The sequence below is a fragment of the Ailuropoda melanoleuca genome, unplaced genomic scaffold (genome assembly GCF_002007445.2).
Source record: "Ailuropoda melanoleuca isolate Jingjing unplaced genomic scaffold, ASM200744v2 unplaced-scaffold9836, whole genome shotgun sequence".
NCBI classification, from domain to species: domain Eukaryota; kingdom Metazoa; phylum Chordata; class Mammalia; order Carnivora; family Ursidae; genus Ailuropoda; species Ailuropoda melanoleuca.
Genome location: NW_023255365.1, coordinates 171,299 through 186,073, shown reverse-complemented (window position 1 = coordinate 186,073; position 14,775 = coordinate 171,299). Strand labels below are relative to the sequence as shown.

General features: G+C 40.7%; 1 protein-coding gene across 1 annotated transcript in view; it reads right to left on the bottom strand.

The window, feature by feature from the left end:
• Window positions 1-234: 234 nt before the first annotated feature.
• The window catches only part of LOC105234440, an 82,592-nt gene continuing 68,051 nt past the window's right edge, over window positions 235-14,775 (bottom strand). The window contains exons 2-4 of the mRNA XM_019792858.2: window positions 12,667-14,256; window positions 3,806-3,950; window positions 235-347 (exon numbers count right to left, since the gene is read on the bottom strand). Of these exons, the coding sequence (XP_019648417.2) occupies window positions 235-347; window positions 3,806-3,950; window positions 12,667-14,196 (1,788 nt within the window). The 5' untranslated portion in view covers window positions 14,197-14,256. The remainder of the gene's footprint in view (window positions 348-3,805; window positions 3,951-12,666; window positions 14,257-14,775) is intronic.

The following is a 14,775-nucleotide window of genomic DNA, read 5'->3' as shown; positions in this document are numbered from 1 at the left end:
GCAGTAGGCTGCATGAAAGCCACAAAAAGTCCTTGATTTATCTCAGAAAAATTAACCTCAAGGAAAAAAGGTTAATGCTCCCAACTTTTATGGAGCCATAAAATAGCCCAGAAACCCATTTTTAAAATAGTTTCCATTCCTCATGTTGGAAGCTCCAACACTTGTAATATGTCTAGGAAAAGGAAAGCTTAGAGGAAATAAATGGTCCTAGAGGCCTGGCAAGTTCTGATGAAACTAAAAAAGAGGTCTTACTTCATTAACTTGCTTGTATCCTGGTCCCTGGGGCTTCCAGTATCCATCAGTGTTCCTGTAGGTTTCTAGTGTCTTGGAGCCCTGGTCCAAGTTACCTATGGTGAGAGAATACCTTTTATGTTAGGTCCAGACTTCAGCTCCTTTTAGAGAGGTCTGACTCCTGGTCACCTTGGTCCATATTTCAGAACCACCAGGATTGAAGTGGTTGGAGAATGGGAGGGAAGATTAGGTTCACATGATACCAGTGATGGGGAAAAACTGGGCTGAAATTAGTCAAGAAAAAAATCAAAAACCAGTATCTGAAGTACCCTGAAGTTTTTTACATTGAACAGGGAATATCTTGGGAACAGAGGAAGCTTAGGCTCTTGTCTGGAATTACCAAGTAAGAATTCCAGGTTTGCACAATTCTTTAGTACTTGAAGTCTTATGTGGTATGGAGATCTTGGTTAATTAAAATATACAAATATTGTCAGAGCCTTGTTTCCACCATTAGGTCTAATTTCTTGCCTCTCCCAACACTTACTAAGAGTGACATAAACAGTTGTAAATTTTCATACCTTTCTGTAACCCACCTGTTAACAGGAAATGTGAGCAGTTGATGTGTCAAAAAGAAAAAAGAAAAAAAGAAAGAAAGAAAGAAAGAAAGAAAGAAAGAAAGAAAGAAAAAGAAAGAAAAAAGAAAAAGAAAAGAAAGAAAAAAAAACAAGGGGTAAAAGGAGGAACCAAGTACATATCTAAATCAGACCCAATTAAGAAGTGAAATCAGAATAGAAATCTGTGAAATCTCAGAACAGCCAAACAACACTGTCCCCATTTCCAAGATGAGGATAGTGAGGCTCACAGAAGGAGAAGGATTAAAATCAACCATACATAATTACATACAGAAACCCAGCAACAGGACACAGGTCTTCTGACAACCCAGTTCATATATCAAACATGGTTAAATGATACCATCACTGCAGAAATACTCAAATAATGTGTAAAGATATATCAGTGTCTTCTTACCTGCTCAGAAGCCAGTGTCTTGCCTAAGATTGCTTCCATCTACTCCAGGGCCATTCATTCAAGTGGTGTTAGGCTTGTCTAGCTGTACCCTTTAGACTAATACCAACCCAGAGCTACCGCCTACTGGGTAGGACAGGGCCTCAGTGGGAAATGATCTGAATATCACTGTCAAAATAGGCCTCTGAGACAGCCAAGCTTCAAGTGGTTTGAACAGAGCTCAGCACTATGTAGAGTGATATGCATGTGGGTATGCCTGCAGTGGGGCTGCTTATGGGAGTCTGATCCTTCTACTGAAGAACCCCTCTACCTAATTTGGAAAGTAAATCTTAAGTTCTTATATTGGTATCAACAGTTATTTAGGGACTATCAACTATTAAGGGACTTGGATAGGTATAAGACATATTTCTTATCTCTAACTGGGCTGTTTTTATTGCCATTATCATTCCCATCTAGTAGTATAGCAATGCAGAAGCAATAAAGTATTTTTATGTTTTTTAGCCCTTTTGAGTCTTAAAGTATTCCCTCCAACGTTCAGATTATTACCCTAATATTGCAGATAAGAAAACTGAGTCTCAAAGTGGTAAAATGACTTATTCCAGGTCACACAGCTAGTAAATGACAGAGCCAAGATTCAAATCCAGGCATGTTTCACTTCAAAACTTTTGTCCTTTCCAGAACACCAGGCTATCAGAAGGCAAACTTCACTGCCTTTCTGATTCTGTTCAAGAAATGTTTGTTGAGTGAGTGAGTGAGTGAATAATGAATGGGAGGAAGTAGTTCATGTACTAGGGCATATTTAGGTTGAATCCCACAGTAGCATATATGTGTGTGTTTGGGTAAGTCCTTGGGCATATAGAATTGGTAAAAGGCAGTGGAGAGAAGGAATATCCCATGACTGAGCACCCCTGCATTCCAGGAACTGTGGCAGGGACATTCATAGAATCTATGTCACTCAATACTCACAATGATCCCATGAGTCAAATGTCATCCCGCATCTCATTCTTCAGATGGGCAAATAGGCTCAGAGTGGTTATGCAACTTGCCCAAGGTGGCAGAATAAGAATTTGAACTTGGGTCTGTCCAACTCCAAAGTTGATCCTGTTTCCACTATACTGGTTTGTCCTGGGAACCTTCAGATTAGAAGCTGAGAGGGAGGGACTGGTAGATGTATATGTGGCGGAAGATGGAAGGACAGAGACTGAGCACTAGAAAACAAACTGAATCTTTCAGACTCTGAGCAAGATAAGGTAAAAAAAAAAGGCACTAAACATAAAGGGAATGGGATCCTTCCCATTGCCAGCAGAGTCAGGGGATATAAGAGGAGTAAAATGACAACTGGCTTCTGAAATGGGATTCTGATGTCATCCTCCTTCCTAGTGATATCTTTAGACCAAGTGTTTGTTCAGGAACTTGAGAAGCAGAGCCATAATGTGGGAGCCACTTTTATCCCAGAGGTGAGAGTGGCTGCTGAGGTGATGGTAGGACCTGTGCCAATCTCAGGGGTTCATTTTCAAACCCATGGGGTTATTTATAAATAACCCCAGAGCATTCCACAAGGTAGGTATTAACCCTAGCTTTGCCAGGCCTTTCTCCAAGGGGCTTTCATCTGTTCCTAACAATCAGGGGGCTAGTGGGGGGGTGCACGTTGATACACTGGTAGTGAAGTGGTTAACAGCTGCTAAAAAAAAAAAAAGCCTCTGAATTTCCAAGGTTTGGGATCACTTCCTAAGAGGGAGGGAGGAGAGGAACAGCTGTGACCAGATAACCTGCATTATACTCCCTGGCCTGACCTCCCAGGGAGTTGTGAGAAAGTACCTTATTCCCAAGGCAGAGGACTTACAAAATATGGCAAGCATCTGCTGCTGCTTTGATGACTTAGTTCGTGCCCAGCACCTAGTCTCCCTGGGAGGAAGAAGGTGGTTGGCAATTCCAGTTCAGGTGAGCTTAAATGGAACCAAGGCTTGTCATTCCAACATTTAAGACCGGGGAAGCCTCTAGGTTTTGAGTGGGTCAAATGAAGCTGCCTTGAACCTTGAGGAACTTTCCATGTCAGTGGTCATTGAAGGAGAGGAAAGATCTGGGATCCACAGAGAGTAAGTCCAGGCAAAATGCAAGAGAGGGAGGGCTATTATGACCTCATGGGGGATGGGGACTATGGGACTGGTTCCTTTGAGGCCAAAAGTATGTATATAAGAGCACTGAGAAAAGGGTGGAGGGAGCAACTGGAGCTTATGAGACCTGGAAAATGTTAGGTACAGAGGGACTGGGGGAAAAAAAAGAAACAGGCTTTAATAAGATGGTATATTTGAGTGTTTGAGTTAAAGGGTCCCCAAAATGAGGAAATTTGCATTTTAATAGAAGAGCATGGAGAGAGAAGTCTATTCCAAGCCATTGCTAATGGTGGATTTTCAGATACCAGTGAGGAAGAGCTCTGGGTGATGGGGAGGGCGCAGTGAGGAAGAAGGAGGGTAAATGTCAATACAGCCTGTCTATGCATAAGGACTGCTTGTCCTGTCCTGCCACTGAAACCAGGACATAAAAGGCACACCTGTGCAAGGCTTCCTGGGTCTCCTCCAGCTCACTTGATCCAGCTCCATGGGGATGCTCTGTGAAATGGGCAGAGAATGGCATTTCTCCAGGAGGAATTTGTGGGATGGAGTCGTTGGTGATGGTTCAGCTGGGGGAAGGAAAGTCTGCAAGAAAACCAATTAGGTTTAGTTAATGGGAGTGGGAAATGGGCCAACACTTGGCTTAAATAGCAGAGCTTCCAAATTTGAAATATCATCTGGTCCAGTTCCCAAATCCAGGCAGGGTTACTATGGATCATCAACAAATGCAAGCAAAGATCCAACTACCAAAAGCCTAAAAGACATCAAGCAGTGGAGAAAATGAAAATCATACAGCTGATTTAAAGAAAGGATAGCAATACTTAACATAGGACAAACTAGACTTTTTTGTCCTTGTATTGTTTTTATCCTGCTTTGGTATCAGGGTAGTATTGGCCTAATGGAATGATTTTTAATGTGTTCCCTCTATTCCATTATTTGTAAACTTTCAATAAAAAATGCCATTAATTATTTTTTTTAAATGTTTGGGAGAATTCACCAAGGAAACCATTGTGTTCTTGGGCTTTTCTGTGCTGGGAGATTTTTGATTCCTAATTTAGCTTTCATTCTTGTTATTGGTCTAAGAAGATTTCCTATATCTTGCATTCAAGATTCATGATTAAATCTTGGTAACTTGTGTGTTTTTAAGAATTATCTAGGTTTTTTCCCTAAGTTATCTGGTTTGTTAGTATATAGTAATGTTATCACACTATATATTTCTGTGGTTATCTGTTGTATTGCTTTCTTTTCTATTTCTCAGTTTGCTTCTGAGTCTTCTCTCTCTCTCTCTTTTTTTTCCTTAGTTAATGCAGTTAAAGTATTGTCAATTTTATCTTTTTTTTGGAAAAATTGGTCATTATTTTTAATGTTATGCTATTGTTTATTCTGGTCTCTATTTCTGATTCTTCTTTGTTATTTCCTTCCTCTACTAAATTCCAGCTAAGTTACTTTTTCTAGTTCCATGGGTGTAATGTTAAGTTATTTTTTTGAACTTTTTTCCCTTAATACAAGCATTTATAGCATAAATTTCACTCTAACATCTGCTTTTGCTGCAACCCATAGGTTTTGGAACATTGTGTTTTCTTTTTCTTTTGTTTCAAGACATATTTTGATTTGACATTTGATTTGTTATGTGGTCGATTGTGCAGTGGTGTGTTAATATTTGCATATTAATTATTTAATATTTACATTGCAGATTTTCCAGCTTTGTTTTATTGTTGAGCTTTAGTTTTGTACCATTATGGTTGGAAATGTGATTTCAGTCTTCTTAAATTTGTAATATTTGTTATGTCTCTTTTTATGTGATTTAACCAAGGGATTCTTCTGTGTGTACTTGAGGAAAATGTGTATTCTATTTTTCTTGGATGGAATGTTTTAGAACCATGTATTCTGAAATATGGTTCAAGTAAAAAATGTTCTTGTTGAGAAAAATAACTTTAACTGAGGGTACTCATTTAAAATAAAGCATATCATATGGTTTCACTTATTTATGGAACATAAGAAATAGGAAGATCTGTAGGAGAAGGAAGGGAAGAATGAAGGGGGTAAACAGAAGGGGGGGATGAATCATGAGAGCATGAGAGACTATGGACTCTGGGAAACAAACTGAGGGCTTCAGAGGGGAGGGAGGTGGGGGAATGGGATAGGCTGGTGATGGGCATTAAGGAGGGCACATATTGCATGGTGCACTGGGTGTTATACGCAAATAATGAATCATGGAATATTGCATCAAAAACGGGATGTACTGTATGGTGACTAATATAACAAAATAAAAATTATTTTAAAAAAAGCATATCAGAGGGGAAGAAAGGGGGATGGGTGAAATAAGTGAAGGAATTAAGAGTACACTTATGATGAGCACTGAGTAATGATGTATAAAACTGTTGAATCACTCTATTGTATATCTGAAACTAATAGAACACTATGTTAACTATACTGGAATTGAAATCAAAAACTTAAAAGAATAGTGCTTTAAATGTAGCAATTCTTAGTTTCATGCAAAAAAAACCCCCCTTTTTAACGTATTCTTTCTTTTTTTTCTTTTGTAAGTATTTAAAGAGTGCTTTGAAAATAAAAACTCAATGTTTAAAGTATTATTTGAAATTCACATTAGGTATTATTACAAATGTGTCTCTGGCATTTTCAGCCTCCTGGACAATAAAACACTACTCTTACTCTAAGTATTTAAGAAACTGTAGATAGAAAGTGGCTAGGAGAGTGGAACTTGAAAATTCTCTTAAAAAAACTGTTTGTAACTATGTATGATAATAGATGTTAACTGGACTGTTAACTTATTTGCATTATATACAAATATCAAACCATTACATTGTATTCCTGAAACTAATATAATGTCATGTCAATCATATCTCAATAAAAAGATAAAATTAATTTTAAAAATAAAGAAAACATCTATTTTGTTTCTCCTTTCTTGGGCATTTTTTGTGTGTGTTTGGTTTGTATTGGGAGAGGGGGTATAAGGATTCTGCATTTGTTATAGGCTTTAACCTTTATTCAGTGTGAGACTGGGGTAAATGATTTCATCTTTCTGAGTCCCAGTTCCCTCATCTGCATAAAAGGAAGAGTGATAATACCTACCTTGCAGAGTTGCTAGATGAGAAAATGAGATAATGCACATATATTAAAACATATAATAAAGTACTTTAAAAAATGTATGTGTATGTGTGAAAGAGATAGAGCACCAAAGAGACAGAAAAAAAATACTTTCTTGCCAGAAGGACATCTTAGCTGAGTTCAATTCTTCTCCTTTGTTAGTAACATAGCCAGGTGTTTTCATCCCAAGTTCTTCTTTCTTTTCCAAAATCCTGACCTCCAAATGGAAAAGGGGTAAAGAAACTAACATCTGTGAGATATCTATGGAGCACCTAGTATGTATCAGATACCTTGCTGAGTATATTTATGCATGCTATCTCATTCAGTCTTCACAGCTACTCCATAAGAGATAGTAAGGTATACCTGTCACTCTGACTTTCTAGACAAAATAAAAGTAGTTCTTGGACACCTACATCTTTCAAGCTCCTCCTCAACACTCCTAAGTCACTATGAGCACAGTATAGGTTTCTTCCACATGTATCATTCACCTGAGATGATTGGATGTGGGGAGCAACTAAGAGTTTGGATGACTCAGGAAAGGGTCTCTGACCAATTGCTAATCCAATTTCTAATGGCAGAGACTAGCTACCAAAGCTGATTCATCTTTATGCACAGTGAAACTCGCTGGGTAGTACTGAAAATGGAGTCGTGGAAGGTACAGGAGACTGTACCGAATCTGTATGAATCCTAAGACATGTACTCAAGGTTGCTTTTTACCATTCCCCTAGCCCTAACTTATTTTCTTTGTTTCATAGACCCATACACTGTTAGAGCTGAAAGCCCTCTTTTAGGTCATACAATGTAACCCCCTCATTGAATAGATGGAAAAAAATAAACAAACCTGAGGTTCAGTAATGGAAGGCACTGGATCACTGAATTATTTTGATTCTGGATAGAAGGAGGGGGAGCTACCTACAGAACATGCAATCAAGCTCTGTGGTAAGATTTTCAGGATACCTGTCCCCAAATCCTCTTTCTTTTATATGACCTGATCATCTCCACCTCACTGGTCACAATGATTGAAAGTCCACCAATTTCAGCATCATTGTAGGAGTAGGGGTTTACACTTTTCCGTGAGGATGAAAACAAATCTCCATATGAATTAGCCTAATCAGATTGCTTTCCAGACTGTATGTGGATCTAGAGATCTGGTTTAAGGGGCAGAAGGCATATCAGTTTCCTAAAGTTGCGGTAACAAATTACCACAACCTCAGTGGTTTAAAACAATCAGAATTTATTTCTGATTGTTTGGGGGGGGGCAGAAGTCTGAAATTAAGGTGTCAGCAGGGCCATGCTCTTTCTGAAGTCTCTAGGGGAAGATATTGTTTTGCCTCCCAGCTCTTGGTGCCTTCCAGCAATTTCTGGCATTCTTTAGCTTGCAACTGTGTCACTCCAATCTCTGCCCCCATCATTACATAGCCTTCTTCACTATGTCTGTCTTTGTCTGTGTGTCCAAATCTCCTCTTATAAAGATACCAGTCATTGGATTCAATATGACCTCATCTTACCTTGATTATATCTGCAAAGACCTTATTTCCAAATAAGATCACATTCACAGCTACTGAGGATCAGGACTTGAAGATATATTTGGAGGGACACATTTCTACCCAATACAGAAGGACAAAGCCTTTTGGAAATTGCAACTTGGGAAGGGACCTGAACTAAGCAGCTTGAAGCTTAGAGGACAGGGCAATGGCCCCCACAGCTGGAAGAGAGTAAGAAAAGAAATGTGGAAGGCAGCCATTCATACTTTTGCTAAAGCCCAGCCTGAATTAAGGTTACAATCTCTGTGGCCCCTAATGTCTTTAAAGGATATTTACTACCTGCCTCCCCAACTGAAGCTCTTATAGCATCAACTTCATAATTTTGGGTGTCCAGAAATATCTTGATATTATTCCCATTTTGGGCTTTCTTCTTTGTCAAATGTCCCTGACATTCTGAATAGCAGAACCTATAGCAGGGAGTCAGCCTTGCTCACTCAGGGAGTACCCTGCCCATCTCTCCCTGCTTCTCCATCAGGAAAAAGAAGCTGAACCCATAGCAAGTACAGGAGTCAGTGACTGGGGAGGGGGAGAAGATGAGAGAGGCCAGAATAGCTGGCAAATTGGTCTGCAAAGCCTGACTGTAGTCCATAGTTTGTGCCACCAGCTTTGAGATGTACAGTAGCTAAGAGAATGGGGAAATTGGGGTCAATAATTCTCAAGAAACCCCAGAATGTAGTGAGAGGGAGTATAGATCCAGCACTGACATAAAGGCCAGGATCCCTATGTCTTGATCCCACATCTACCACTTTGCAACTTTAGACAAGGATCGTTCTCTTCAGCTGTGAGACAGGGACAATAGCCACTGCCCTAACTGCTTCTGAGTATGGTTGTGAGTACCATTTGCAGGCAGAAGCATAATAAATTGGATTGGTGATGAGATCAATAAAGCAGGGACACTGGGGGGGGGTAAAGTAAAAACACATCGTAGGTATTCAATATATTTATGTTTTCTTTCTTTCCTAGGAAGGAAAGATGGGAGACTTTTTCTTTCCAGTTGACAAATGAAGGAAACCAAGATTCAAAGCGGTTAAATGACTTATCAAAAGTCACATACATCAAAAACTAATGATGTACTATAACTTGGCTAATTGAATTTAAATTTTTAAAAAGGCCACATACCCAATAAAGTTAAAGAGCCAGGACTTTGAAACTAGCCATTTTGACTTCAACTTCAGTGTCTTGTTCCTCATATAGCATGAGTCAAATTCTTCATGTCATATGGAAATGATGATAATAATAATGACAATTATAATTAGAATAGCTTTGCAAGTCAATTTATATATGAGAAAGCAATCTGCAAAGTATAAAGTCCTATACAAATCTAAAGAGTGCTTATTCTTCCTCTTCCTCCCTCAACTTGTGTTCTACTAATTCTCACTAAGGTGTTAGCTAATAACAGACTTGAGGTACAGTCCCTCTTTGTGGCATTTGCTTTTAATAACCAATGCAAATAGTTAACAGTATTATACAATGATTTTTGGCCACACACCATTACAAATACTTATGTGAACAACCCTATAAGGTAGGCATTGTTATCATCCTCATTTTAATGATAGTCCCTGACTCATAGGGTAGTTATGTGGTAAAATGAGCTTATATATGTAAAAGGCTGAGAATAGTGCCTGGGCACATGATGAGCACCATGTAAATGTTAGGTACGATCATTAGTATTACTCTTCTTATTTTCCTAATTCAAGGAGTGAACCGCAGAGAAATTACAGTCCCCGTTGACCCTTGAAAACCTCCCGAATAAAGAGCTCTGAAGAGATCCCACACTGCCTTCTGACATCATCCTCTTGAAGCTGCACCACTTCCTGGGCTTGACTATAGCCAACCTGGGCCAAAACAGCTACAGTTTCAGGAGCCACTTAGCTCTGGAGGGTTGCATAAATAGACCTCAAAAATCAAATAACCTAGATGAAGTCTGTCAAAACCCAGTTTCCCTGGGAAATACAAAAGGATCTAAGTCATTCTGCTACTCAAGTTTTTTCACTTCCATTTTCTAATAATGATCCATTGCAATCACATAGACTTTCCTAGTTAACAATACATTGTTTTTATATTCATTACCTCAACTTAGCTTCATAGTAGACCTGCAAGGTGCCTGAGAGTAGGATGAGGATTTCCAGTTAGCAGATAAGAATGCTAAAACCCAGAGAGAGAAGGGGGTTTGTTAGTAGGATTTGTGACAGAGCCAACACTAGAACTCTCAGATCTTCTTACCTTCCAGTTTCTGTGTGTTGGGAAATCCTTTCCTTTATTTGGGACTCAGTATAAAATGAAATGATTGAACCAGATGGTCAATGGTGCCCCTGACCTACAACAATGCCCCCTTACATTCAGTTTTTCCACTCCATTTTACTTTTTCCCTGGACTTCAGCCCCTGTCTGCAGAAGCGTTTGTAACACTCCAAGGTGTTATAACACTCCAAAGATAGTCAGCATCTCTCAGCAACCAGCAGAGGGCACAGGAAACCTGTCAATGAAAGCTATTCTGAAATAAGCCACTGGGCAGCAAGAATCTCCCCTTGGACTCAAAGAAACAATTAAAGGCTTAGCTGGGAGGAAATAACTGGAGATAGGCAGGAAAGATTCTCAGGAATGATCTGATGCAAATTCTCTGGTTCATATGGAGAAACTGAGGCCGAGTGAGGGGAAGGATCTGTCTCAAGGTCACAAAGAAAATCAGGGGTAGAAATGAGACTAGAAACCAGTGTCCTGAGCCTTCAACTGCATTGACTAACTGCTGCTATAGTACTGTCTTGAATTATTTCTCTAGCTGCATATTGTTCATCTAATAATTTATCAAATCTCAATAATGACAACAGCTACCACTCTGTGGATGCCTACAACATGTCACAAATGGTGCTAGGCTAGGCACCTTACATACTCTGGCTCATTTGAATCCCCATAGCGGCCCTCTTAGGTATGGAGTGCTTTGTCCCATTTTGTTGATTAGAAGGCAAAACACACTCAAGACTGTGACTCCAAAGCCTGTGCTTTTAAAGAACCAACAAGGCATCTCTGCACCTACTCCACACAGCACCTTAGTAAGGTGTACTCATCTGTGACCCTTTTTCTAGCAACTGGTAACCTTGACTTACAGTACCAAATTGCAACTATCAGCCAATGGAGTCATTAGGTATGTTTGTTTGTTTACTTGCTTGATTGATCTTTAAAACCACTGCAATTAAATTTACTTCCAATAATATTATTCTAATTTTTGTGTTTTAAAGCTTACCAAGAATTATAAATATAGAAAGAGAATGCTTGTAAACATATTAATATACTTCTCTAAAAAAAGAAGGCTATTGCTTCTGTCATGATGTGGTCCAATTTTCTGAAAGTGGGGTGTAAAAGATGACAATACAAGAGGTTGATTGAGAACTATCAAGCTAGACCCCCTACCACCCCAAATAAGAATTGTAATTAACTTCCCTTAAAAATACTTTACCCTAAAATTATCTGTAGAAGCTGTAGCATATCCCCTTATTAAGACATTCTTGTTTTATGATCATTAGTTTTTGATATAGTGTTCAAAGATACATTAGTTGCACGTAACACCCAGTGCTCATCACAACTATTTTTTTTAAATAATTTTTTATTACGTTATGTTAGTCACCATACAGTACATCCCAAGTTTTTCATGTAAAGTTCCATGATTCATTACTTCATCACAACTATTAAGACATTCTTAAGTCTCAAAGCCATAAAGTTCCTTCTATTGTTTATTCAACATTCCTCCTGCTATAGTTCTAGCACCTGCTTGTCACCCCTCAAATTGAACCTCCTGAAAAGTATAGTGAGCTAGACAAAAACACTAGAGTTGAAGTCAAAAGTGAGATCTGAATCCAAATTTTGTCGCTATGTGAATGACTTTGTATGAGTCACTGAACTTCACTGAGCTTGTTTCCTCACTGGTAAGGTGAGGATAATCACTCTCACTTTACAAGGTTATTTTAAGAATTAAATGAAAACAATGTACATGACAGCACCCTGCGAAATACTAGACATAAAGCTACCACTCAGTGAATGTTCTAAGAAGAATGTTATTGGGCCGTCCCTCTGCCTACATTCTTCAGGTCAAATAACACATAGTGCTGTTACCAGAAGGTGCCTAGAGATCTCTAAGACACCAAGACAGCACCTTCCCCTCCATAAGGAAACTGAGGTCCAGGAAGGTGAAAGGGCTTGTCTCAAAGTTATACAGACTACAGGGCACAGAGCTGTGACATAAATCCAGGTCTCCTGAGACTCAGCCCAGAGACTTTCCATTTCACCAGTCTCTGGATTCATCTCCTGCTGGGGGGGGGGAGGTTGCAAGGCCAGGGAAATGTCCCACAACCTAAGGAAAATAGCTGTCTTAGACATCATTAAATGATCCAGGTCACTTGGCTTCCATTCCCAGAGCTTCGGTTTTGGTTCTAGGTTGAACTGAGGTGTGACTACAGGAATTCTGTCCAAGGAAGGAGCAAACATTGCACAGGATTTTAGGATCAGTCGAGTCCCAGGTACCTGACTGATAGGAGAATTCCTCCCAGGATATTCCTGGTGAAAGGTGGGGCTGTAGGGAGAGCATAGGAGTTTAGCTGGCTTTGGGGGTTCTGAATGTTTCAAATGGTACTTTGGAAGAGCCAGCTTCCACCTCACCTGAATACTGGGGACTCCAGTGTAAGCCTTGCTGGCTTTACTCTCTGCCATCACTGCACCCATACCCAAGTTGGATTCCTGGGGCTGCCCTGCCTGGCTGTACCCCTTGGGCCCCCTGCAGGCCTTCTGCTCCTCCGTCTCGCTAGGCTTCTCCTCTAGTTTCTCCATGATAGCATCAGTGGTGACCCTCCTGACACAGGTGCCCATCTCAGGGGACTCTCCAGGACTGTCACTTTCCTTGAGGAAGCTGACCACAATCTCGTTGTCTTCATTGAGCTCCTTGGAAGAAGAGTGTTCCCTGGTGAAAGCACAAGAGTAGTGGCTGCTGCAGCCATTCGGTGCCATTGGATCATCCTGGAACTCAAAGATAGCCGAGGCCGAAGCTGAGGCCAAGGCAGAAGTGGTGAGGGACTTGTCTGATATCTCCTCATCCTCAGTGCTCATTTTGAAGGTGTCTGAGGCCTGTGAGGCCTTGTGTTGGCAGTGCAGGCACCTCCCAATGGCACTGTCCCACAGTGCAGCCTCATGGGGCTGGCAGGGCAGTTCAAGAGGATAGGAGGCCTGAGAAGTGGTGCCCTCCAGGATGAAGCTTTTATTGCCACTGACAAAGTAAGCCTCACGGTGGTGGCCCATCTGCGACTCTTGCCGGGAGAATGCCCTCCACTTGCGGGTCACCTCAGCCACATTGCTGAAGAACTTGATAACACCACCAAAAGGCATGGCCCTGTCTTGGCGTAGGTGCCCAGGTTTCTCCTCATTGCTTCCTTCCACATGCCCTTCCAAGGTAAGGCCCTTGATGGAAGCCTTGAGTTCCTGGATTCTGGAGTGTCCAGATGTATGTGGGGCTTCATGGTCCCCAAGGAACATGCTTTTCAGGTAGCTCCTGGACCGCCTGCTGCTACTGGACTTCTCAGGATCCTCTTCCTCCCAAGAGTCTTCCTCCACTTGAATGCCAAAGTCATCAAAAGCTAGCACTTTCTTATTCACTTTCTTGGAAATGTGCACCGGCCTCTGCACACCTGAAAGGAAGGGCTCCAAGCCCTCAATGTGTCCTGCATAAGAATGGCGGAAGGGCTTTATGGCTTCCTCTGCCTTCCTCATCCGGTAGATACCTGAGGCTTTTTGGTGTTCCTGGGCCTTGCTGTTCCTAGGGGGACTATTCTTAGATGCCCCTATCGAGGGCTTCAACCTCTTGAAAGACTTCATTCGATCCAGTAACGAGATTTTGGTTTTTAATTCTGATGGCCTGGAGGGGTCTTCCAGTAAAATCATGGACTGGGGTCGTTTCCCCTGACTGGAGGGCCTTTTTCTGCGGCTCACAAAATTCCAGATCTTGTTGGCTTTGGTTTTCTTCTTATTCTGGCCACTCTCTTCCCTGGGACTCAAGTGGTCACAGTGTTCAGATTCCTCCAAACCTATCTCCCTAGCCAGGTCTTCTATATCAGGGTGACCTGGGAAGACCTGATCCAGGTAACCATTGGGCACCAGCTTAGAAAGAGAGGCAGTCCGGCAGCTGCTGAGAGTCTCCATGATCAGAGCAGGGGATGGGGCCACCAAGCCACAGAGTGAGTTCTGGCCAGTTATTTCCAGCTGAAAGGGAGAAAGAGAGGATAGCTAGATTAGACAAAGCCACAAACAGGGTTCTTTACAGATTTGTCATGATCAAATGCATAGAATATACATTGTCACCACTGAGCCATCAAATATTAAGGACCTTTACGAAGCAAAACTTTATTAATTTGGACCCCACTAGTTTAGGATTGAAGGAGATCACAGCTTATCCTTTGTACCAAGGAAAGCTTTGATTCCTACTTAAATGCAAATGTACCTGAGAGGGACATAACTTAAAGCAAACAAACTGAGGGCTTCAGAGGAGAGGGGGGTGGGGGAATGGGATAGACCGGTGATGGGTAGTAAGGAGGGCACGTATTGCATGGTGCACTGGGTGTTATATGCAACTAATGAATCATTGAACTTTACATCAAAAACTAGGGATGTACTGTATGGTGACTAACATAATATAATAAAAAAACATTAAAAAATAAAAAAATAAATAAAGCTATTATTATCAGATCTTGACAATTGAGGAATATATATATATAAATGCTT